The 25904-nt window shown below is 37.2% G+C and overlaps 1 protein-coding gene across 2 annotated transcripts; it reads left to right on the forward strand.

The window, feature by feature from the left end:
• The first annotated feature begins 181 nt into the window (after window positions 1-181).
• LOC106869553 (A-kinase anchor protein 10, mitochondrial) lies at window positions 182-25376 on the forward strand. Of its 2 annotated transcripts, XM_014915340.3 has the most exons (16): window positions 182-468; window positions 8250-8303; window positions 15745-15831; window positions 16772-16861; window positions 17463-18395; window positions 19099-19197; window positions 19514-19598; window positions 20312-20435; window positions 21261-21397; window positions 21574-21718; window positions 22553-22664; window positions 23151-23340; window positions 24053-24135; window positions 24266-24303; window positions 24806-24943; window positions 25274-25376. In XM_014915340.3, the coding sequence occupies exons 1-15, from the start codon at window positions 444-446 to the stop codon at window positions 24920-24922; spliced, it is 2319 nt and encodes a 772-aa protein (XP_014770826.2). In that variant the 5' UTR covers window positions 182-443; the 3' UTR covers window positions 24923-24943; window positions 25274-25376. The 2 variants fall into 2 exon arrangements, with proteins under 2 accessions (XP_014770826.2, XP_014770827.2); XM_014915341.3 differs by lacking the exon at window positions 8250-8303 and having other exon boundaries at window positions 211-468.
• Window positions 25377-25904: the final 528 nt, after the last annotated feature.

The following is a 25904-nucleotide window of genomic DNA, read 5'->3' on the forward strand; positions in this document are numbered from 1 at the left end:
CCTGCTTGGCCGCAATCCAGGAACTGAAATAAAAGAATTTTTTTTTTTTTAAATAAATAAAATTTAAACTAAAATAGGGAAAATAGGGAAAAGCGATTGAGGCAAAGAAGTTGTCGTCTGGTAAAGTGACTTGAGTGGTCGTCGCCTCTGCAGTGAAATAGAACAACGAGAGTCATTGATTGTGTTTCACGACAGAGGCTCGGAGTAAACATGGCGCCTGCCAAACTCTGAGGAATCACTCTGGCAAATACAAACGGGAAAATATCGAAATTGTACATATTTTACCGGCTTTTTAAATTTTATTTTACATCTTTCTATTTGTTTTTTTATAATGGCACAGGACATAAACTTGTTGTTTCTAAAATACAAGCTCAGGAGGCTGTAAGCCAACACCAACCATCATTATTATTATTGTTATTATTATTATTAATATTATTATCAAAATGCCGCTTTTCAAGAGGAAATCAGGTAAGATGCGAGTTTCTTGTTTTAACAACACCAAATAGCTTAGTCAGGTTATTTGTTTTATATCAATCTCTCATCTATTTTCATCGTCTCACCTATCTCGTTCCGTTTACCTTATTTATGATGTTGGATGTCTTATTAATTGTAAAACGATACTGAATGTGGTCATTGCAGCCAATGTTTTTGTGTGCATGTTATTGTATTATATCATAAAATAATTGTGTTGTGTTTTCGTCGTCCTTGAAACAATCGTCACTGCCGTCTTGCTGAAGACGTTGTCTTTGGAGTTGCATGTGTCTTAAACGTCAGTGAAAACTCCACCCTCCTGGAAGGGTGACAATCCCCTCAAACAACTAACCTTTATTTATACATACATACATATGTATATACACACACACACACACATATATATATATATATATATATATATATATATATATATATATATATATATATCCACTCTCCCGTCCTAAATTCATTGTTAAAAGCATTAAATAAACTCGGTGCTGTATTATTATTACACATAGTATTTCTATTTAAAAGGTGCATCAAGTTAATATCCGTGTTTTGGACGCGGTCCCTTAATTATTTATTGTCTCTGCTCTCGTCTTTGCTGCATGTTGTGTTTCTGTTGTTGTCAAGGATTTTCAACATACCCACCTCCTTTTATTCGTACCATATATAAAACAATCAAGAATTACTTAAAGACGTCTGACCGAAAATCTTTTTATGACCGTTTTTTTTTTTTTTAACAGGAAACTCACTAAAAATAATGTGGCGTGTATTAATATATATATATATATATATATATATATATATATATATATATATGGGTGGAGTAGATTGAGTCGGTTTCCTAGTTGAACACTATCACCTGGCATGGTGGATACCTTTCGTGGAGTCGTTCGGACCAGATCTTCACACTGAGGGTATCATCCTCCCTTCTTCCTCTAACAATCCAAAAAGGGCCATGGTCGTTCCTTCCTAACTGGCTAAAGATTACACACGCAAACACGTATGGATGTTTGTGTGTATATATATGTGTGTGTGTGTGTGTGTGTGTGTGTGTGTGTAAACATCAGACAGACGCGGCGAGCAAGCCGAAACTTCGAAGTCACTATCAGTTCCTTGAAAATGTAGTAAATGCTCTCCACTAAAAAGCAGTGTGTGGTCCTTCAGTTAAATGTTTTTATGTATGGCTTGACTTTAAAAACAAACAAATGTGTGTATTTGAAGTGGCCACCAATTTTATAAAACAGGGAGGTGACAAATAAACCTTTTCGGATTGGAAGAATCGGAAAAAGATGGAGTATAAACAACAGACACCGAAGTGAAATGAATGTGATTCATTATTTATACTGTGGTGCGGTATTATTTTAGTTTATCTAAGAATGTGAAACCTGTGTTTGTTCAGTGATATAATAGTTCAGGGTAAGATGGATAAATAAGAATTTAGAGTACGAAGTCAAGATCGTGATGCTAGGAGGACATGTAGAATTTTTATTGAGTTATTATTATTATTATTTCAACGCTCTCTATATTCCACACAGTAATGTGTATACGTATATATATATTATGTAATTTTAAGTTGTGTTGTTGAATCAGAAGAAGTGGTGTGTCTCCTCTGCTAGTTTTCTAAATATGTCTCCGCCCACTCAAGCAGTTTTTTCCTATGAAATGAAACACAAAAATTTCCTTTCATGCACGGACTTCCGTGTTTTTAATTTCTCGATTAAAAACAAAAACAATGTGTCAATAAATACGTGATTTTCTTCCCATAATAACAACTGTTGCTTTGGTCGCCACGACCAGAAAGATGCACCACCCCCAGGCCAGATTCTCCCTGGTCGAGCCCCAAAAATGTATAAAACCACTTTAGAATCGAAACTGTCCCGTTGTTTTGTTTTTTGTTTGTTTTGGTAGACTCCGGCCAGAAGTGATGTGGCGAGAATGCGTACCTCCTGGGGCAGGGTATCAGTTTCCTGACTCCCCGAACCCCGGGCTCCCCACCAAAAATACAGGTTTATACAGCGTTGCCCGAGGTGGACCGCCCCTTCGTCCAACCCCTACTACAGTTTATGTCCTTATGTCCAGTTATGTCCTTATGTGTGTGTGTGTGTATATATATATATATATATATATATATATATATGGGATGCTAATGTACGATCTGAGGCGAATTTTGCTATTGTTTCTGACGAACCAGCGAGCGGCCGTGTAAGAGACTTTCTCCATAGTTGTCATCCATAATATTTCTTGTCTGTTTATAGTGCAGAGGGGGGTGGGCAATGATTGCTTCTATTTGTGCCAAACGGAAATCAAAACCAATAACGATACAACAAAATAGGTGAGGCTAATGTCTCGAGCGAAGTAATATATATTCTTGGATAGATAGATAGATAGATAGATATAATTAATGGTGTTTCACTGCTTTCGGATCAAAAGGTTTTCATTTTAATATTTGCCTTTACAACTTCCAATTAATTCTCGATAAAAAAAAAAAATTCTTAAAACACCGATCCGTTTAAATCTGGTTAATTGACTTTTACCTTTCGTCTCTTGGGATTGATAAAAAAAATATCTGTAATGTTCTGGGATCGATTCAAAATTTATATTTATATATATATATATAAATCGTACGGTATTTTGTTTATTATTTGCTATTAATTCTGACTACCCTGCCTTTTTATTTATTTATTTGCTAACATATTTCATGCAGTGTGCGGTTCAACTTGTTGCTTATGTCAGCAACGACCTTCTTAGGCTGACGACATATTACTGTTGTTGTTGTTGTTATTATTATTATTATTATCATTATTTTTATTATAAATATTATTATCATTATCAGATACGTGTGTGTGCACGCGCGTATGTGTATCTGTACACACACACTCACACACGAAAGCTAATGCCGCAGAACGATTTCGTTGTCGGTTGTGGAGAGGTCTTTCTATGAAGCAGTGCCAACACTACGATGTTTATCCTCGTGTGCCCACATCTGTAGTGTGTGTGTGTAAGGTAGACTCTCTCGTATGAGTTGAGAAAGCTTCAACTAATTAAGATTATCTAAGCAGTTAGTGGACAAAATCTCCCTCTAGGCGTGTTAAAAACCTGAAAGACAAGGGATTCAATTCCACTAAAATCAAATAATCAAATTTTTTTTTTAAATAAAAGTGTCGAATCGTGTCTGGTTTTTGAATCCAACTGGTGAAAGTAATGTACATGTTCCTGTCTCATTAAACCTCTTCAACTAAGCATCTACTCAGTTGGCAAGACTTAGAACGATTTAGTTGGTTTGTTTGTTTTAACGTCCGTTTTTCCATGTTTACATGGGTTAGATGAATATGTTATTGAAGTATTGTTTTACAATGCTAGATGCCTTTCCTATCTCTAACCATTACTTGTGAAGGATATTTTATTCCCTGTGGCTTCAGAGGCATGAATCCAGAAAATAATCTGTTGATGAGAGCTGACAACAATATCACCTACAAATTGCAACTTAGCTAGATGCAAGCAAGCTATATTGTCATCGTCAATGTTTTGGTGTTCATTTTTCCATGCTGGCATGGGCCAGGTGGAGTTTGCTGAGGCATATTTTCTGTAGCTGGATGCCCTCCCTGTAGCCAACCTACACTTGTTTCCCAGTAAGCTAATATTTCCTCATGGCAGGACACATTTTCATAGAAGATTGGAAACAAAGAACACCACTTGTATGAAGGTGACACTCGTTTACAACTGTCATGTGATGTCAAGGAAAAAGTGACACACACTCACCCCACCATATGCACACACACATGCACACGCACACCTACATTTTCCGGTTAGCATTATTCTTGGTATGGTTCCAGTAGTGGTGCACTGGTTCAGGGGTTCCAGTGTTTTGATTAAAGAAAAGAATGTTTGTTAGTTCAATGGATTCGTTTATCTCAGACGTTGTGGGTTAAAATGACTTTTGTGTAAGATAGATTTACTTTCTATAAGGGTAGATTTTAACATGAACTGAGATGTTACAATAATAGGTTGGGTGGGTGGGGTGGGGGTGAATAAGACCTGAGATTTATCAATGTCTTGTGATCAATTATATTTATCTATTGATTTAAATTTTATCTGAAGGTTTTTTGAAGTAAAAAACTGAATTGACAATCATAGCATTTGAACTTTAGAACTTTCTAATTGCATCTACACAAACAATACCACATCAGTGAGAAAGCCTATATCCAGTCACTCAGCTTGCTAGAAATAGCAGCAAAATCTCTCTTTTGTCTTGAAAAAGGAAAACAAGGGTGTTTTATATGTAGTCCTAGATGCATTATGTCTCAGAACCATAGATGTGATGGTCAAGGTTGTAATGACTTTGATCAGATATGTATGGTCATATGTGACCTAGGGTTAAACACTAATAACAGTCATTAGAGACTTAGTTTTGATCTCTGAAAGAAGCCGAGAACTTTGTTGCTTAGTTATATGGCTCTTGTTGTTAGCCGTGGGTCTGTTGATGTTTCGCCAATCGGTCAGTCGAATGATTTCACAGCCATAGTGAAAGTGACCCGTCGAGGAAGCCGAGCAATCCCAACAAACCCAACAGTTTGTCAAATCTGTTTTACTTGGAGGAGACGTAAATTCTGTGAGGTACCAGCAATTGAGGCAGCCCACTTAGAGGAGCAAGGAAGTGATTCAGCGTTGAGGACAGGCACTTAAGCCTTGACTGATGACAACCTCTCAAATGCTTGTGATGGGATAAAATGCATACAATCCATGCTGTGCAAAAGTGGCTAAATTTATGAAACCAAAATAAACAGCTTATATAGTAAAATTAATCAGTTTTATTCTGTTACTGGAATGAAGGGCAGTAATTAGGGGTCAGGAGGCATTGTGAGGCCTGTTTGACCTTTCAGTGTAAGAAGAAATGGACATAAAACACTGCTACGTGTGGTGGTGGTGGTGGCACTAAGGAGTCTTCTTGGTCCAATAAGTTAGCCTCTGCATGGTTGCTCACCCTGCTAGAAATAACAAACTCCCCTTAAATCACATCAAGATAACAGCAATGTAGTAGTGGTAGTAGTAGTAGTAGTAGTAGTAGTAGTAAGTGTTAGATACCCTGGGTGATCATGGTTACTGTGTTACTGATTATAAAAGACTATACAATGAAATGCTTGTATTTGGGTTAAACAACATAAGTCTCCCTACTGGATGAGTTATTTCTATTTCAAACATAAACACTTTTCTGTGTCGCACATATTTTAAATGCTTTGGTTTGTTGAGTTTTATTCTTTTTGATTCTCAATTCAAATATGAGACATTATCAATGAAACCACAGTCATGTGTCACGGTCATATATATATATATATATATATATATATATATATATATATATATATATGTGTGTGTATATATGGTTGAGGGTAGCAGTTGTGATTGACCTAAAAGAAGATGGAGGCAACCACTCTACCTGTGGGGCATGGCAGTATTTTGGTTGGCATCGGTTACTTCAGAAGGGTTAGAAAAGGGTCTGTAAAAAGGGAATAAAGTTTCAGCTAAAATGTTCTTTTACTCATGTATGTGTGTGCATATACATGCACACACATACATATACACACATTCACCAGAATGTTCCATGCTGGTTCTAAATATCTCATGCCATCAACACATGACTAACAAAATACTCCACCAAGACATCCAATATATCAGAGAGAGACAACAATATGACCACCCGGGCTGTGATTTATTGGTCAGTGTTATAAAGAAGAGTCTGGTTGCTCTTGTATGGCAACCTTTTATTTTTGTATTTCTTTGTGTTATAAACTTTACTTCCAAATGTCAGTTTTACGTCCTGCCAGGATCAGCTTCCTCTTTCATCCATCTCGTATCAATAAACTAAAGCACCAGTGTTGAGTACTGACGTAGATCTGATTGACTATAACCCTTCATCACAAATCTAAAGCCTTGTGCTTGGGATGGAAGTTAATTTTATGCTTCTGCTACAACTTAGACTCATGAGTCATTGCCATTCTATGCTGTTTGTTTATAGCCACAGCTGGACTCTACCATTAAGAATGGAGAGTTTTAAGGACATGCGGCAAGACACTGTAAAAGTTGATTATAATTATCTGTAACTCCAAATCACTGATGTGATCTCTTTAATTCCATACATTTAATTGTTGATGGACATTGCACCGTCTTTACCCTTATCAAAGACGGTTGATTAAAGTCAACTCTTGATTTCACTTATCAGTCCACACTTGTTTTCATTAATTAGTTTTTAATAAGTACAAATGTAACATGTACTCACCCTTCGTTACCATATTTCTCTCAAAATATCTTTGTCATTATTATTATGAAACTGATGTTTGGAAGATGAATTAACATGAAATTCTGATGTGCCTCGCGAGTGAAATTGTGAGATGGTTACTGTGCTGAAACCCTTCGTATGCCTCTGTGTGTGTGTGTGTGTGTGTGTGTGATTCTCCAGGAAGCTGGCTTGTAAAAACCTATTTCTTATTCAGGAAGGGCATCTCCCTCAGATATTTAATATTTGTAATTCATATATGTGTACGTGTGTGTGTGTGTGTGTGTGTGTGTGTGTGTGTGTGTGTCTTGAACATCTTTGGAAAAATGGTGTCTATGTTCATATCCCATAACTTAGTGGTATAACAAATAGAGATTGTTAAAATAAACACCAGACTTTAAAATATAAGTTGTGTGTGTGGTGTCATTTTGGTTGAGTGGAGCCTTTCAAATCATTGCCCCAGCATGGCCACAATCCAGACTGACTGACTGAAACCATCAAAACATTAAAAGAGTATCAGTAGTGTGAGATAAGGCAGATTCAGCTGCTACTTTTGGCAGGTCAAGCAAAGCAACTGCATAAAGGCTTCTCTCAAGGCTTGCTGGTGTATCATGGGATGTGTCTGTTTAGATTTCATTTTGTTTGTTCTACGCACAGATATTTCCTTCTTGCTATTTTTGTTTGCTGCTATTTGTTCTGTCCCACTGCAACCATTGCTTTATCATCTAATCTTGGCAAGCTTGCAGTTACCTTCAGCTCAGCATCATATCCCCATCTACCGCAATTGTCTCTGAGCACTCACCTCCCTATCACTGTGACTGTTTCTCCTGGGCCTTCCTTGGCCTTTACTCACCTCTGAGCACTTTCTGTAGCAAGGACCCCCTTCCAGCACCTTTTTTTTCACTGAGCATCCATTCACAATTACACATCAATGCTTATATAATTAATTCTCTTTCCTGCACACCTCAACAAAAGTATTCAACATTCAGTTACCTTTCCAACTCATTTTTACGCTGCCTTTCATCTTTCTTGCAAGTTGACATAAATTGTGATTAATGTCTCCACAAACTAGATTTACATTCCAAATTCACTGCTGAACCGACTAACCTTGTCCAAAGGCCCACCATTAATGACCATGGGATCCCTAGTCTCTTTAACTTCATAACCGTTTAGTGATGTCTATTTGTTTCAAAGTACATTGCTGCATGTAGCAAGGTCCTTATATATATATATATATATATAGAATGTTTGTACTTTAAGGGGTTCTACAAACCCCTTAATTATGGAGCCCTGCATTGTGTACTTGTACTCAAATAATTGTATAATATTGTTTTTGATGTTGCTATTGTTGTTGTTGTTCTAGTGTTAGACATTTACTTTTCAATGTTATAAACCCATGTTTGTGATCTTGACCATTTTCTGTTTGTTTCGATTTTTTTCCTCTTTATGATGTGTAATTTTGTTTAAATTCTCTCTGGTACCGATTGGTCATTTTTAGGAAACGTTTCCAATTCCTGGTTTCATTTTGCCAAAGCTAAACCACTGCCGCCTGGTAAGACCTTCCAAATACTCTCGCTTCTCTGCTTCCTGTTCTCTTTTAACTCTTTCCTTTAAAGTCTTGGAGCTGGACAACTCTTCTATTCTTTTATTGAACTCGGTACTAAGTCGCTTTTTCGGTAGAAGAGACTCGTATTGATATTGGTAGATTACTGATATTTATTTCTGTTAAGGCATTTGGTACACTTCAGACAAAATGCTGCCCTCCACTACGCTAAATATTAGTTGTAATTATGGTTTGCAAACTCTGCTGGCATTTATGAAGGATATTTGAGTGTAAACCACAGCTACCATAAAAGTAATGTCTTCAAACAGCTTACCACAAGTGGTTTGGCTGCTATTTCTTGCGGGTGAAGTGATCACATAATGGCTTTCTCTCAGCTTGAGGTCACGTAACTAAATATTCTACAACAGTAAGTTTGTTAAAATTTCATGAAATGGAATAAATTATTTTAGTTTCATCTGCTTCCTTCCTGCAATTAGCTCACAAACGGGATTCAACTGGGAGTTTATTTTCTGCTTGATGATTCTAGCCAAACATTGAGAATATAAAACTGGAAATAAATATCAAATGGATGGAATCTCTCTCAGTTTCAATAATGAGAATTCAATCATTTAATCACCTGGAATTGCTGCTCATTGAATTGTCATGTGACCGAATATTCCACAGACACATGTAATCTTAACCCTTTAGCATTCAGATTATTCTGTCAAATTTAATCCTTATTTATTCACATTGTTTTCAACTAATCCTGCATTATCTTGTAGCTTCGAGATTTTGATGATGTGATCAGTAGTAATTAGTGTGACATTATAGGATAGGTGTGAAAGGCCAGATCTGTTTTGAACATAAAACAAGTAGAATATCAGGGCAGGGGTATGGCTAGTTTAAAGGTTAAAGAGTAGAGTAATTCTCAAAACAGAATCAGTGTGACAAGGCTGGACATTTGACTCACTGGTAGAATTCATTTGATGGGCTTCTTTACAGTTTCCATTTACCCAACTTTACTAACAAGGTATGGCCTGAGGTTGACCTGGGGATTGTGCAAAATGATATTTAACCAAAATGTCACACAGTGAGATGGAATAATTTGCCTGAGAGATGACAAGGGGGCATGCCTGTTAACCCCTTTTGTTACCCTTTTTCTGTTGAGATTCTCTGTGTTCCTTTCAGTTAATTCTAAATATAACAAAGAATTTAGTAAAATAACTGTTTAATAAGATAAACTGTTGAGAGTGGGAAGCCTTTACAAGATCATTTGACCTGCTGAAAATAGCAGCTAAAACACCCTCAGATTTCATTCTGATGACTTAAAATACAGAATGGTTCATTGAGCAATAGAGTCTATAACAAGGTCATGGGTGTAATGTGCTTGATTAGGTTCTATCATCTAATGATGTCATGCTTATTCTTTTGTTTGTTTTTTTGCTATTTTGCTGCTGCTGCTACTACTACTACTACTACTACTACTACATTTATTTTGTTCTACTTTGTTTTATGATATTCTTGTTCTGCAAGTTCCCACAATTTGACTGCAGCCTTCAAAGGTTTTAGTCAGTTGACCCCCCCCCCCCATCTTGCTTCAGCCTGGTACTTATTTGATCAATCTCTGTTTATCTACTGGTAGGTCACCTAGCTTTTTTTTTATAACATCAGTTTTTACACTGCTTAACAATAAACACACACACACACATCTCTCTGTCTATTTGTTTGTGTAGATATTTTGTAAATTGTAAACCGGAACCTTCTCTGTGACCGAGTTTCATGTTTCCAGCCTATGAGAATGTGAAACCTGGAGTAATTGTTTGTGAAGTTTTTAGCTTAGAGTAAATAGGACCAAATGGACGAGTAAATTGGGCGAAATATTGTAATATTTTGTTTTTGAGTAACCTTTTTACTCCTCCTCCTTTGCCCAATTCTTTGGAGCATAACATAAATGCATGCACACACACACACAGCGCTGTTTAATTTCACTTTGATAGCACAAACTGGTAATTAAAAGCATTCCAACCGTGACCAACCCCACTTTTCCTATGTCCAGCACGAATATTATCCAATGGGTTCTTTGTGTGCATGGGTGTGAGTGTGTTGATTTGAGGCAGCGTTTCTCAACTGGGTTTCCCTGGAACCCTAGGGTCCCATGAGAAAGAGTGAGATAAACTAATGCTAATTTCATGATGGTAGTATTACTATACATACACAACATATTATTGTAATATTGTAATATAGACATCATCCTATCTAACCTATTATGTTATTAAGAAAATATAACAACCATTGGGAATATATTAGAGATGTCTGTAATATATGGACACCGTGTACTATATATGTATATATATATATATATATATATATATATATATATATATATATATATATATATATATATGGGTGATATTTACCACGTGAACTATGATGAAGGAAATATGAGAAAGTCATGGTATATAATTTTTTTGGTGCAGGCATTCTTTCAGAAGTAATTTATTTTAAGGGTTACACAAGGGTAAAAAGGTTGAGAAACACAAATTTGAGGGTTTGGTTGCTATTTCTAGCACTGAATGACCATATAGAGGCTCCTTCTATGGTTCATGCTAGTGATGGTGGTGGTAGTGGTGGTGATGATAATGCTGATGATGATTTACTAATTCCAATATATTTTATTGATCTAAATCCATTTTGGTTAGTGAAGCATTTAGCATAACAATATTTGGTGTTCTTAATGTGAAACTAGTGCAATTCTGTTGCACTATGTTGAAACTGGTGCACATTTGTTGCACATTCATCTTTTGAGTGCTTTCCAGTCAATTACCTGTTCATTGATGTCATTCTATGGCGAAGAAGAAGTTCCATTTGCAATCATTCCATTCTAGGTTCAATCTCACTGTGTGGTACATTCAAGGAAAGCCCCCTCTCTCTCTCTCTCTCTCTCTCTGTTTATATATATATATATATATATATATATATATATATGTATCACCACTGTCAACATTATCATTGAACATCCGCTTCCCATGCTGGTAGGGGTTGGACGGTTTGCCTGAGGACTGGCGAGCCAGGAGGCTGCACCAGGCTCCCATTTCATCTGGCAAGGTTTCTACAGCCAGATGCTTTGCAGCTTTTTACCATTTTACCATTACGGCGTCTACACAGGCTATATTCCTTAATGTCTGAGAAGAGTTAACGTTGTCTTGTGTTCCCAAAACGTGGTTCTAAATATTCATCTTTGCCAGAATAAAGAGATGATCTTTAATGGAATTCAAACTGAGAAATAGCCAGGAAAATCTAATTGTTGTGCCAGGCTGTTCATTAAGCTATCAATAGTCGTTACTCAACATCTTTGTCATTATTTGTTGTGTTGTTGTTTTTTCATGAACACACGGTTTTCATGTAATTCTGATGATTACATACTTCTGTGCATACCTGCATATATGTAGGCAACTATGTATACACATATACAACTATATTCATACATATATATATATATGTTGTACAAACACATACGTTGTATTCATGTATGTATACTCATAATATAGTCATCCATGTATATGCATACACACCGATAGTTATACATGTTATACATACGCACACATCTCATACACAAACATCTGTTCAATATAACGCAAAAATGGAACAGCTGCAAAAAAATTTGATATTTTTACTGCAGTAAATAGAAATCAAGGTGTTTACTTCTTTTTTTGTTATTATTATTTAATTTCTGCAGACGGGGATTTTTTTTATATTTTGAATTAGAAATTATTATATTTCTATTATAACTCTTTTGTCTTCATTTTGTTTTTTCTGTCAAAAATTCATGACCTAGGAAAATGGTTGCTGACCATTAAGAACATTGTGTACTCAAATTTATACGTTATGCTTGTGGCTCTGCTGATGATTTTATATATATTGGGTCATCCCATAAATAATGAGGTTTTTTTCAATTGTATGAACTAAAAGTCAGAGGGGGACGAGATAAACTACCTGCATCAATTCGCTATAAAAGCAGGAAGCAATTTTACCTTGTACTTATTCTTAGTGAAGAACTTTTTTGCCATGATCATCTTTGGTGTTACAAGGTCTCTCACTCAACTGCGCTCCACACATAATAAGGGGTTTGCAGTCTGGAGAGTTAGGTGGCCAGATTTTAGGGGTGATGTGGTCGCAGAAATTGTCTGACAGCCATGACTGGGTTCTCCTGCTTGTGTGGCATGGTGCAGAGTCCTGTTGCCAGACACAAGGTCTTCCAGCAGCCATTCTCTTGACCCAGGGCAGCACTACCTCCTCCAGGCACTTGATGTAGGCCCCCCCCCCCCCCATGTTGAGTCTGAGGCCATGTGGGAAAATGAATGGAGGCCTAGTGTTGCCATCACTAGTGATCACTCCAAACACCATGAGGTTGACTGGATGTTTGATGTTTATCCCTCTCGGTACATGATTTGGGGACACGGCAAGCCAATGGTTGTTCTGTGTGTTCACCATCTGATCCTGGCAGAAATTTTTCTCATCTAAGAAAAACCAAAGCATGTTCAGTTGGAGGAGATGCTTGAGTTTCGAAAAAGTGAAGATGAGGGCACATCTGAGCAGATAGATGGGTTGTTGTATCAGTTGAGTTCAAAAGATGGGGCGGTGGGGGTGACACTAGGGATGGTGATTAACCCTGAAACTAAGGAGAGAGTTGGATCTTATTAAGTTTATTTATTCATCAATTTACATTTCTGTCCTTTGTATGTCATTAAATATAAAACAACCTCAGATATTTATTACTCATACAAGAAGAAGACTTACACACACACACACAAACACACACACATACACACCTTTTGTATTTCATCCTTTGAAAAATGAATGTTAAAATGACGATAGAAATAGAAAAAAAACAAGAATCTGATGAAACAAGTGATTTTTTTTTTAATATTTTATTTATTTATTTATTTATTTGCCAATTCAAATCATCAATAATTTCTTCAGAATCTGTCTTTTGTTATCTTTATGAACCAATTTCTATTTCTTGTCTCTTATTTTCTCTCTCTCTCTTTCTTTTTATCTATATTTACAACTTCTTTTTTTTCCAACTTCTTAAAATCTTTATTGTTGTCTTCTTCTTCTTTATACACAACTAGCTTTGTTTCTTTCTCTCTCTCTCTCTGTCTCTCTCTCTCTGCCTCTCTCTTTCTCTCTCTCTCTCTCTTGCCAGTCTTTTGCAAAGTGTTTGCTCCTCAGTCTCTCTCTCTCTTGATTTCCTACACTTTGTCTAACCATCTCCTCCTCTTCCTTTTTCCCTCCTTGTCACTCACCTCCAACCCCCACCTCTCTCTCTCTCTCTCTCTCTCTCTCCTCACTGCTAACACTCCTCTTTCTTTTATCGTAAACATAAGATAAAAGCCACAATGTCTCAAGTTTATCAAGACTTTTCTAGGATCGGTTCATTTGACTGGAGAAAACTGTTGTCCACAAAGAAATTTCTGTTCACTGCAACCTTTAACCCCTTCACATTCAGATTACTCTGCCAAAGGTTTCCATTGTACTCAATTAATCATGCATTATCTCATAGCTATGAGGTTTTGTGGATGTGATTATTTTTAGAATGACATTGTAGGATAGGTGCAAGAAGCAGAAGCTGGCCAATTTCAACACAAAACAAGTAGAATATTCAACCCAATTTAGACCTTAAACCAGCCATAACTGGCCCAAATATTCTACCTATTTTAAGTTAAAACTGACCAGATTCAGCCTTTCACACCTATCTTACAATGTCATTCTAAAAATAAACAATCACAGCATCGAAATTGCAAAGCCATGAGATAATTCATGATTAATTGAAAACAATGTGAAAGAATTTGACAGAGAAAACTGAATGCTAAAGGGTGAAAGAGATATCTCTTCTCTCCACAACCGATTAAATATGGAGTTTAAATAAATCTTATGTGATTCTAGAGTCGAGATATTTGTAGCAGAGTAAATGTTGCAGTATACTGTCTTGTGTACCTCAATGACCCTGAAAGCCAAGCTACCGAAGTGCAAGCTCTTAGCAGGGTCACTCATGCTAGACAGATCACAGGAAAGAGGCCAGACTAATCTGGATCACCCCTTCCCAGGGGTAAAAATGGGCTTCTGTAGAGCCAATGCTCCTACTTAGAAAAAAAAGTAAAGTTGCAGAAGCTTCTGCAATTTTATCATTTTGAGTTCAATAAAATAAGTAGCGTTTGAACCCTAGAAGACCAATGTAATCAACTTATCCCCCCTCCCTGGAAACTGCTGGCCTTGTACCAATCTTTGAAACCAATATTATTCAGGATTTTCAAATTAAGGCAACGATGTATTTCAATAGAAACCCAACAGCAAAAGAGTCAAGCACATCCAACCAGGCTCTTCTATTCGACACTCTCTACTCTTTCCGTTGTTTTTCTCAATCTCTGCCCAATCCTCTCTCGTTCTGTTAACTCTTCTCTTATCAATTGTTTCCTTCACTTACTGGCCTACTTTTTACTATTCACATCTCATCTAGTTTACTCTCTTTGCCAAATGACATCATAACGGACACTCCCTTGTCCGTCCACTTGCACCCTTGAAACCGTGCATTAAACTATGCTGGTTGCTATGGAAATTAAGTTGGCTGCAAATGTTTTTTGGTGGGGTTTTAAAAAGTTTTGAAGTAGATTAGCTGCAAGTGACAGCAGTGACATCTGATAATTCCATGTAAACAATCTGTAACATAACTAATGTGTACAAAGATATATATATATATATATATATATATATATATATATATATATAATGTATTTATATATTTATTGCACATAACAGGAAAAACTGTATGTCGATGTATATTTTATATAATGATCAAACAATCACATTTATACTCGGTATAGTATGTTGTTAGTGTCCCAAGCTGGTTTATGTCCCCATAACTTAGCTGTTTGGCAAAACAGACTGATGGAATAAGTACCAGACTTAAAACGAAATATTAGGGTCAATTTGTTCAACTAAAACCCTTCAAGGTTTTAATTAAAACTTTATTACAAGTTTTTTTCCACATGTTACATCCCATTCTGAAGTAAACTCCTGCCCCCCCCCCCCAGACACATTAAACTAAAGGAACTTTTGAGGGGCAGTGCTCCAGCTGGGCTCCAGTTCAATATCTGGACCCTGTAAAATAGTCAAAATGCATTTGTGTGTTTGTGTGAAAGTTATGGACAGCAGGATGTATAAGTAGTAGTAGTAGTAGTAGTAGTAGTAGTAGTAGTAGTAGTAGTAGTAGTGGTGGTGGTAGTAGTGGTGGTGGTAGTAGTTGTCATTGGCAGTGAACTTCGAAAGACTTTAAAAAAAATTTTTGATTCTTTGTGAATTCTTGGTTTGTGTTCTAACCAGACAATTACTGACAGTTTAATCATTTACTCCCCTTTTTTAATCATCTTTTGTTTTTTGTTTTTTTAATTAGATCGAAGGAGCTGGGCTGGAGACACACCATCGCTTTCGAATGGGAAGACCTCTGCCAATGGTTCTACGACCCGCAATGGACGGTGTAGTGAGTGGCAGCTTTTCACTTTGGATTTTGTGGGGCAACAAAATGGTAGAATCGTTAGGGTGTTGGACAAAAATTCTAGCTCTTTGTGTTCTGAGTTCAAATCCTACCAAGATCTTTTTTGCCTTTCATCCTATTAGGGGGCAATGAAACAAGTACCAGTCAAACACTGGGGTCAATAGAATCAATTAAAATTCCAAATTTTGTTCCTATATTAGAAACCATTATTATTATTATTCCTAAGTTGGCAGAATTTTTAGAGTGTTTTGACAAAGTGCAAAGCAGCATTTCTTCCAGGTCTCTGCATTTTGAATTTAAATCCTGCTGAAGTCTACTTTGCCTCCCATCTTTTTGCAGTCAATAAAATCAAGTGCCACATAAGAACTGGGATCATTGTAATTGACTCACCCCGCCCCTCAAAACCACTGGTCTTTAAGAGTGTCATATTTTACTTTAAATTCCTCCTCATCTCCAATAGCTGATTTTCCCAGATTTTCTTCCATCAACATTTCATGTTGATCTATGTCCCAAACACCAGCTTTACAATGACAAGGTTATTTTACCAAATTCTTCAGAGTTTCCAAAATTAATTGAAAGCATGGCAATAGAAGTATTTCGATAGGAATATCCTAGTTGTGATTTAGCTTCTAGATCTTTCCATCGTATTTCTTTTTACTCTGTTGGTACCTATTCATATGACATCAACCCTGCTTTTATGGTACAAACTTCTTATTTTAAATTGATCTAAATTAAAACCTTCCATCAAAAATTCCATGTGAATTTATGTTCCAAACACCAGATTAATTAATGACAAAGTTATTTGATTAAATTCTTCATTATTGTTAAACTTAATTCAACAGAAATATATTAGCAAAAGTAACAAGTATGTGGTAAGAAAAGGATTAATTATTTATTTAACATTAATTACTTGTTCCACTTTCAGATGAGGAAGCTGGTTTCTCCCCAGATAGATCCAACCGGCCTCAGTCTTTGTTGCTAAATTCTGAATTAATCAAAGAACTTGCAGATTCAGGTCAGTATATTAATCTATTACTTGGAAGGACGTTGTGGATATCTTTGAAAGTAGCCTTTAGCTCCAGGACTAAATGATCGGAGCACTAATCAAGCCAATGCCCTTCTCATTAGTGACCCCACCATTGTCACCATCTTCAAGGTTGAATTATACACCCACATATGGTGCCTAACAATGCAGAGGAAACTGCCATACACATGAGTTACCTGCTAGAAATAACCACTAAATCTCCCTCAAATCACACCCTTAAAAAGGGAGCAGTATTATCCTGATAGATGGATTAAAGTTTGTATTCACTCTTTCGTCCCTACCATTCCACCATTTTCATTAATAAAAATAATAACGATAATAAGCATTAGTAAATTAATTCTGTTGTTATCAATATTTGTGTCATACTTGAGAAATATTGCCACAAGTTTTCTCATATTTAGGAATCTCTATACTAAATGCTCAGATATGTTGCTCTTGATGAGAAATGCTATTAAACAGGGAAGATAATGGTAAAAATGATTCCAGAGTGAAAAAAAAGAGATGTTCATTCTGATCTTATTTTTCACTGTAATTTGAAGAACCTGTCATTTTGTTTTCTATCTCTTTCTAGGTGTAAGTAACTCTCAGATAGAATCACCAATGCGGACATCATCGCGACTTTCCAAGACACTTTTAGAAATCCTCCATGATAAAGAGGCCCTTCCGTCTTTTATTAGTTTCATGGAATCACAGAATGCCGGTCAGTATGTTCGGTTTTGGCTGGATGCAAAGAGTTTCCAAACAGCTGCCTGGACTCGTATACGAACCCATTCCTTGAATGCCCTGGCTAAAAGCTCCCTGACCGAAGTTTCTCTGGCTGGAAGCACGTCGTCACCCAGCCGTTCTTTGTCATCGTCGTCTTCTCCAGCAGAAGTGTTCACAGAAGCAGAAACAACCCTTGCTCCTGCGACATCCAATGCAACTTCTATTCTCTCACCCTCTTTCCTGTCTTCATCTGCTATGACTGACAAGACACCAGCTGGAGAAACCAATCCCACATGCCGCCCTCTAGCTTCAGACACCTGCAATCGTTTCCATGACAATCAGTGCCAAGTCAATCCACCGAGTTCTCTCCCTTCGGCTTTCTCTTCAACTCCACCACTTACCACCACGACGACGGCGACCTCTTTGTCGTCCACCTCATCTTCTCCCAGCTATTCTTCGCCGTGCGCTGCCGACAGTAGACTTTTCCCGAGTGCAGACATGGTGGAGGAGCAAGGTCTTCCAGGATCTTTAACAAGTGATAAAGACAGAACATTGATAAACAGCTCAAACAAACACACAGACTCTGATAAGAGCTCACATCTGGGAGCTTCTCAGCTTCCAGACACACAATTATCAAATTCTTCTGTGGTTAACGATGCCAGTGGGGCCACTGCAAAAGACAATTGCCAGGATGTAAAGTTAGGACAAATTACCAAAGATGATGGTAAAAAGGAGGAATGTACAGACAACAGCAGTTCCGACAGGCAGGTCAACAAATTAGGAACTAAACTACTTAGCAGTGAGTTCAAAGTTTCTTTATTCTCTGAGGATCGTGGGAAGTGGGGGTTTTTTTTTTCTTTCTTCTTTATATTGTCAGCAATTTGTGTTTCTGATTCTAAGGTTTTCGATGTCTGTGGATATCTTTGACTTCTTGTGACATCATTGTCAACAGTGTGTGGGTGTGATGTAAGTGTCTACCTTGTCTGTTTGCCTGGGATATCATTGTCTTCTGCATCTGTCGGCAAATACATACATACATACATAAGTATGCATGTAAGTGTGTGTGTGTATATACATGCACATACTTATGTATATACTTGCAGACATACAGATGTATATGTATGACATATATATGCTCACATATTCATATTCACACATGTGACACCCCCTCCATACATATGCCCACCACCACTACATATATATTTACATATATCTTTATCTGTCTGTGTGTCTCTGATGTTTGTGTGTGAACGTTTACAATCTGTGCTGAACTACAGCTACCAACAGAATGTTATTGATTGTAAACGAGCTGCAACTGGCGACGTTTGTTGGCATTTCCTGTCAAACAAATTATCTGCTTGCTCTGCACTTTCAGATTCCTCTAGAATTCAAAAAAGGAAAACCCTTGGAAACCTTGTAAAGGTTTTCTGTTGTCTTTGTTAGAAGTAGTCACCCACTTTCTGTTACTGCTTCATCTTTGCGTCTCGTTTCTCCTTCTTCAGGTATAGAAAAGGATGCTGTTAGCATCTACGTGAAATATATCTCTCTTGATGCCACTCATTCAATCAAAATCAATGATGCTTTACGCAATGAGACAACCAGTGAGTACTATCATTATTATCATTATTATTATTATCATTATTATTATTATTATTATTATTATTATTATTATTATCAAGGCAGCAGAAGCTGGCAGAATGGTTAGTGGTGCTGGTCAAGATGCTAAGTGGCATTCTGTCCACCTTCACATTCTGAGTTCATATTCTGCTGAGGTCTGCAGAGTTTATAAAATAGATACCAGCTGAACACTGGGGTTAATGTAATTGACTTACCCCTCCCCCGAAATTGCTGGCCTTGTGCTTAAGTGAAAATCAATTATTTCATTTTATTTATATTTCTGTATTTATTCTGTTTCAGGTAAAATTTGTCAGGAAGTGGGCAAAGTTGATCCAGAATGTTTTGTGGCATGTCAAGACTACGTTTTAGAAGTCATGAAGAGAGAGTAGGTTTTACTTCCTTTTTTTATAATTACCCAGTCCATACAAGGAAATTAGGTGATTAGATTTCTTATACAAGATATATAAAATTCATGTTGATTGCAATTTAGTTTTGCCTCACACTTTATTCAACTAACCACATTGAATTAGTTGGTGAGCAAAACTTGAGTAGGACCTTCATTCCCGATAAATTTATTGCTACTCCCATTAGCAACAAATTAATGAATATTCTATTGTTCTTAATCTTGCTTTCAAAAAGTATATAAGGGGTCCTAATCTCAGCTGTGTCCCCATGAAGCACATCTGCATGTTCACATTAATCCAATATATGTTTTTAGATGTTTTATTTTAAATGGAGAATACATAGCATTTGAAATTTCTGGTTAGTTCTATTTGCAGAGTAATTACATATCAAGATAGAGGACTGGAAGAATTTGATATATTTTTAATTCCATGTCATACATGTTCGATTACTGGGGATGAGTCACAAAGACATTGAATCTTTGTCTGGAGAGTCATGGTTGCGAGATTCAATACAAGTTCTTGTCTACATGTCTACCTTTGTAACTCTTCTCCTATAATGAAACTTGTATAACATGGAGCTAAAATTACACCAAATTCTTCCACTTTTCTTTTTCGATATATTATATCAGTTTTATAGTCTTCTAAATATTTCTCTGGTGCCAGTGTCTCAGGTTTCGATATTATTTCGTTGCAGTTACTATACTGATTTCCTGCACAGTGTCTACCACTGCAAACATCAGATTGATGTTCTGACAAGTGGCAAAGTCTACCTTGCTGACATCTTACACAACGATACTGCTATTTTCTACTTCATGGAGGTAAGTTCATCACTCACCGATCAACCCAGACTGATGTAGTCATTCTTTATAAAGTTTTGTTTTCTTAATCAACACTTGTAACTAAGGAAGCACTACAGCATAGCAACAGAACCATGATGATACATCACAAGAAATCCGTTTCTACCGTGACAGCCACCCTCATAATGCACCAAACCATTGTAGCTGTTACCCTTGCATGGGTGCTTGGTTAAAGAGCTGGCTTCCCAGCCATCTCGTTTGGGGTTCAGTCTCACTACATGGCACCTTGGACAAGTGCCTTTTACTATAGCCCTGGGTAAACCAATGCCTTGTGAGTGGATCTGGGGGATGGAATCTGTGTTGAAGCTTGTTGTGTGTGTATGATCTGGCAGAGTTTCTACAGCTGGATGCCCTTCCTAACGCCAACCACTCCGAGAGTGTAGTGAGTGCTTTTATGTGCCACCAGCATGAGGGCCAGACACATATATATGTATATATATATATATCTTTTTACTTGTTTCACTCATTAGATTGTGGCCATGCTGGGGCACCACCTTGAGGGATTCTAATCAAATGACCTAAACCCCAGTACTTTTATTCATGTTTTAAGTGTGGTGCTTATTCTATCAATTTCTTTTGCTGAACCACTAAATAACAGGAATATAAACAAACCAGCACCAGTTGTCAAGTGGTCATGGGGACAGACACACACACACGCACACACACACATACAAAATCCACTCACAAGGCTTCGGTCAGCCTGAGGCTATAGTAGAAGACACTTGCCCACAGAACCAGTTTTGGTTTTTGAGATTCAATTTCATGAGTATTGTTTGTGGTTTTCAGTTCATGGAACAAGAAGGAGCAGTGCCATTGTTTCAGTTTTGGATGGCTGCTGAGAACTTCCAGCAACACCTGTCGCTGGCAATGGGTTGCTATGATGGTTTACAGGCACAAGAAGATGCTATGGTTCTTTACGACAAGTATGTAGTACAACTTGGCATTTCTATTTTTAACCTTTCTTGTGTGTGTGTATACACATACAGGCACACTCCTGTACTTCTGCATCCTGTACTGGTTGTTTATATGAATTAATTGGCTCAAATTTTTTAATATTTCGTTTCTGAAATTCCTTTTTCTTCTTCTTCTTCTTCTTCAGGTATTTCTCCTTGCAAGCTACAGAACCATTGGGCTTTGACGATACAATTCGGTTGGAAGTTGAAAGTAACATCTGTCGGGAAGGTGGGCCCCTGCCAGACTGCTTTGCGAAACCTAAAAACTTGGTGCTTCGTGTCATAGAAAAAGTTTGTAGTTTTACCTCGTTTCTTGTCAATCAAATAACTTTTGCTTTTCTTTGACTGTTTTTCCCCCTCTTATGTCCATTTTTTAATATATTTTTTAAAGAATTTTTTTTTTCTCATCTGAACCAATGCGATAATTCATATTTCTTGAGCCAACAAAGAAATCTGTGCAGTCACCTTTGCAGTCACTTGACCTGCTCGAAATAGCAACCAAATCTTCAGATCACTTAAAATCCCTATTTATCATCTCTCAACATCTATTCTTCATTTATTTGACCCCTCACTTATTCCCCATCCCTCACTCTCCCTTTCACTCTTGCAGCCTTTACCCATCACCCCAATGTTTATCTCTTTCCAGTTCTACTCTGACCGCTTTGACCCTCTCTTCCAAAATAGGGGCAGCCATGTTAACCTTCTAGAGCAAGAGACCTGTTTCTGCCTGCTCTGGCCCCTTCTCTCAAGCTCTACACCCCCATCCCACCCTCATTTCCTAGCATAAAGCTGCATCCCAGAAGGTTCGTAGTCTTACAAGCTGCAAGGTGACCTCACTTGTGCTGGTACCACAATAAAAAAGCACCCAGTCAAACGACTCAAACAAGTTATAGAAGATACACACACACATTAAATGTTCACGAGTGAGGAGTCAGTAGTTTTGGGTTACCTCCCTTGCTTTTTATATTCTGGCTAATCTTATTATTATTACCTATATTTGTCTAAATAATCCAATTGCTTTCAATGAATATATTTTCTGTATGTCAAACTGTTTACTGCTCTCTCTCATCCAAGCTACTCTCTTCGGGTTGTCTCCTTATATTTTGCATGTTTCCTCTTCTTCAGATCCACTTCCCAAGCTTCCTTCAAGGTGATCTCTACTACAAATATCTTTCGGAGCTTATCAATACTGTCCAATTAGCGCATGATCTGCCTCAGAAAGTCAGGCGACGCTTAGGTAAGCATTTCTTCTTCTTCTCCTCTCATTGCTCTTCTTCATTAGACACCATTTCAATCCTTTTAATCAACATTTTATATAATCCCTCGGTCAAGCTGTAATTAGGATTGAGAGCAATAACTCATTAGTTATACTCTTTGAGGTGTATTCTTTGAATTGGCATTACTCTTTGAATTTCAAATGAAAATACTGTGATGGCATGTGGTGTAGTGATTAAGTTGTTGGTCTCACAATCACAGGATTGTGGTTTCGATTCCTGGTGCATTGTGTTCTTGAGCAAAACACTTGATTCATGCTTGAACTTGAGGTAAAAACTTAGATCCAGTGAATGAACATTTTCTTCGGGGAAAGATTTGGTAAGATTTTTAGCTAAAAAGAAAGTAAAACAAGGAATCTGTGATGAGTACTTGTTGACCTTGTAGATGTTTGGTGAGATTTAGAGAGGATTATAGGATTATCTGTTGTTTATTTGTTTTAAAATTTTAGGCAGTGATGCTTCATCTGAGCACAGTATTGGCAGTCAAAGCACTGGAACAGAAAGTATTAGCTCTCGTAACACACTCCTGGCCGCAGACACTAGTCATTTCAAGAAAGCGTTCAATAAAATTGATGTTGATATGCGTATAGATACAATCCTTTTGAATCCAGATGCTCTCTGGAAGAGGAATAACACAGGGTAAGTTGTTGCCATGACTACCTTTCATTAACTTTTTCTTTGAGTGAGAACCCAAGATGGTTTATGTGTAAACACCTTGTCACCATGGTAACTCTTTATGATTAAATATCTCTCTTAAAGGAACTAAAATTGCAACATTTGGGTTGACACAGGTTTAGCCGTGTGGTTACGAAGTCTCATTCCCAACCATGTGGTTCCAGGTTCAGTCTCACTGTGTGGTACCATGACCAACTGTCTTTAACTTGAGCCCTGGGCCTATCAAAGCCGTGTGACTGAATTTGGTAGAAGGAAACTGAAAGAAGCCTGTCACTTTGGGTGTGTGTGTGTGTGCATGTCTCATTGCCTTCTTGACATCATGTGTTAGTTGTAAATGAGTTTCACCCTCATATAAGTGGTGTCGTTCATTTCTAGACTTTCATGAAAGCGTGTCCAGCCATGCGGAAATATTACCTTGTTTGGAAACAGGTAAAGGTCGGCAGCAAGAAAGGTTTCTGGCTGTCAAAAATCTGCTTAACAAATTCCATCTGACTCCTGCAAGCATGAAAAAGTGGTGAGGGTAGTGATGAAACAGATGTATTGTGGATTAGGTTTAATCATACAGTGGATTAAACCTAGTAATCCTGCTAACATCCAGAATGTTGTTGTTGTTGTACAAGAAAATCTCAGCAAATTCTTTCAATTTTAATTTTGATTCCTTTTCATATCTTTCTAGGAAAATGTCCTTCGGTCGGATAAACAATCTTGGCCAGTTCGTGTCAGAGTATGACCCTGAGCCAGAACATGACAAAAAGAAAGGTGATTAATCTTCATTTAATCCCTCTTTAATCCTTCTTCTTCACTTTTCAATATTCTTCCATTTTTGTTGGCAGTTTCTCTCGTCCCCAATCAACATCTTTTAATAAATCTTCATCGATGTTTCTTCCAGGTTCAATGTTCTTCAGAAAACGAAAAGATCGAGAAAAGGTGAGGAATCCAAATTAAATGACGAATCTAAGTTATATGAAATGTTGTTTGTTTGTTTGTTCGTTCCCTCCCTCCCTCCCTCCCTCCCTTCCTTCCTTCCTTTTTTTCTTTGTGTGTAAGTGTGTGCACACATATGTATGTATATGTGAAGATATGTGTGTATAGGGGAAGTCAAAAATTATTCGCATCATAAACAGATCTTTATTATTGTCACACTGCCTTCTACGCATGCGTGCTTATAGTTGGTACTGTTGTGGTCACTTGATTGAGGTTTGAGCCTGATCACACCGTTTTCCCTTTCTGGCATTACAGTGTAAGCATGGCCCCTCCACTAGCAATGTGCACCAAAGAAGAATATGGTTGACTTCGCTTTTCATTGTCTTGGGGTCAATAAAATAGTACCAGTTATGCACTGGGGTCAGTGTAATTGACTTATCCTCTCCCTTGAAATTGCTGGGCTTGTGCCAAAATTTGAAACTATCATTATTATTATTAATTACAGGAACAAGAAGATATGGCAGTCCAGATAGCTGAAATGATTATAAAAGATGTAACAGCCATCACTCAGGGTTCAAGTGTACCAAGCAACCCCTGTTCAGCACCTGAACAGACGACATGACCCTTACAAATATGAGATGAGGTAAGTTGAATGAGGGGCAGGTGTGAAAAATTGTTTGAGAACTGATAAATAGAATGTTACTGTGAGATTTTTTAATGATGTTGTTGTGGCTACCAGAAGTTGGCAGCCAATTGGCAGAATTGTTAGTGTGTTTGGATGAAATGTTTTGCAGTATTTCTTCTGGTTCTCTGCACTCTGAGTTCAAATTCTGCTGAGGTCAACTTTGCTTTTCTGTGTGTATAAACACCTTCTTAAAAACAATTGTGTTAATCTTAAAAAAAAAAAGTATTTCTTATTTTTCTTTGCTTACAAATCTCCTAAACTCTTGTGTTTTTTTTTCTTGCTTTACAGGGGTCAGGGGATGTAACATGGTGATCAACATCAGGGGCTGCTCATCGTCAGGAAATCTTATGTGCTGATCTAGAAAATGTCAAAAGAAATCGTCCACCAAAAACCTCACAATTCTCACCAGAATCTCTGTCAAACTAAAAATGATGAAGCAGGTGCTCTGTGTGTGTGTGTGTGTGTGTTTGGCCTTCCTCAACCGATGTTGTCAATAGAGGGGGGTGCAGAGGGCAGCTGGCTTCCTATTATTTTTTTTCCTTTCAACTCACATCCTTCTTTCTCTTGGGCCACCACTTCCATCACACATTCTTCTCTGCCCTCTCCCCTCAACCTCCTCCTCCTCCTCCAATCTCACACACACACACACACACTGCCTTATTCTCTTCCTGTTGTACTTACTTTTCCTTCTCTGTCTTTCTTTGTGTGTATATATATATATATATATATATATATATATATATATACATACACACACCACACACACACACATATATATATATATATACACATACATTATATACATACATATATATATATATATATATTATATGCATTGCTATATACTTCTGCTCATTAAGCCTTCTTTCACAGTTCAAATGTCAGTGTGAATGTAGCCATGTTTGGATATATTAATGTA

This window comes from Octopus bimaculoides, chromosome 24 (assembly GCF_046866305.1).
Source record: "Octopus bimaculoides isolate indiv1 chromosome 24, ASM4686630v1, whole genome shotgun sequence".
Classification (NCBI taxonomy): Eukaryota; Metazoa; Mollusca; class Cephalopoda; order Octopoda; family Octopodidae; genus Octopus; species Octopus bimaculoides.

Excerpts from the sequence above, each read along its gene's own strand:
- LOC106869553 (XM_014915340.3), top strand. The coding sequence starts at position 444 with ATGCCGCTTTTCAAGAGGAAATCAG. Across the intron at positions 15,832-16,771 it reads GACCCGCAATGGACGGTGTA|ATGAGGAAGCTGGTTTCTCC; the intron begins GTGAGTGGCAGC and ends TTCCACTTTCAG. Across the intron at positions 16,862-17,462 it reads CAAAGAACTTGCAGATTCAG|GTGTAAGTAACTCTCAGATA; the intron begins GTCAGTATATTA and ends ATCTCTTTCTAG.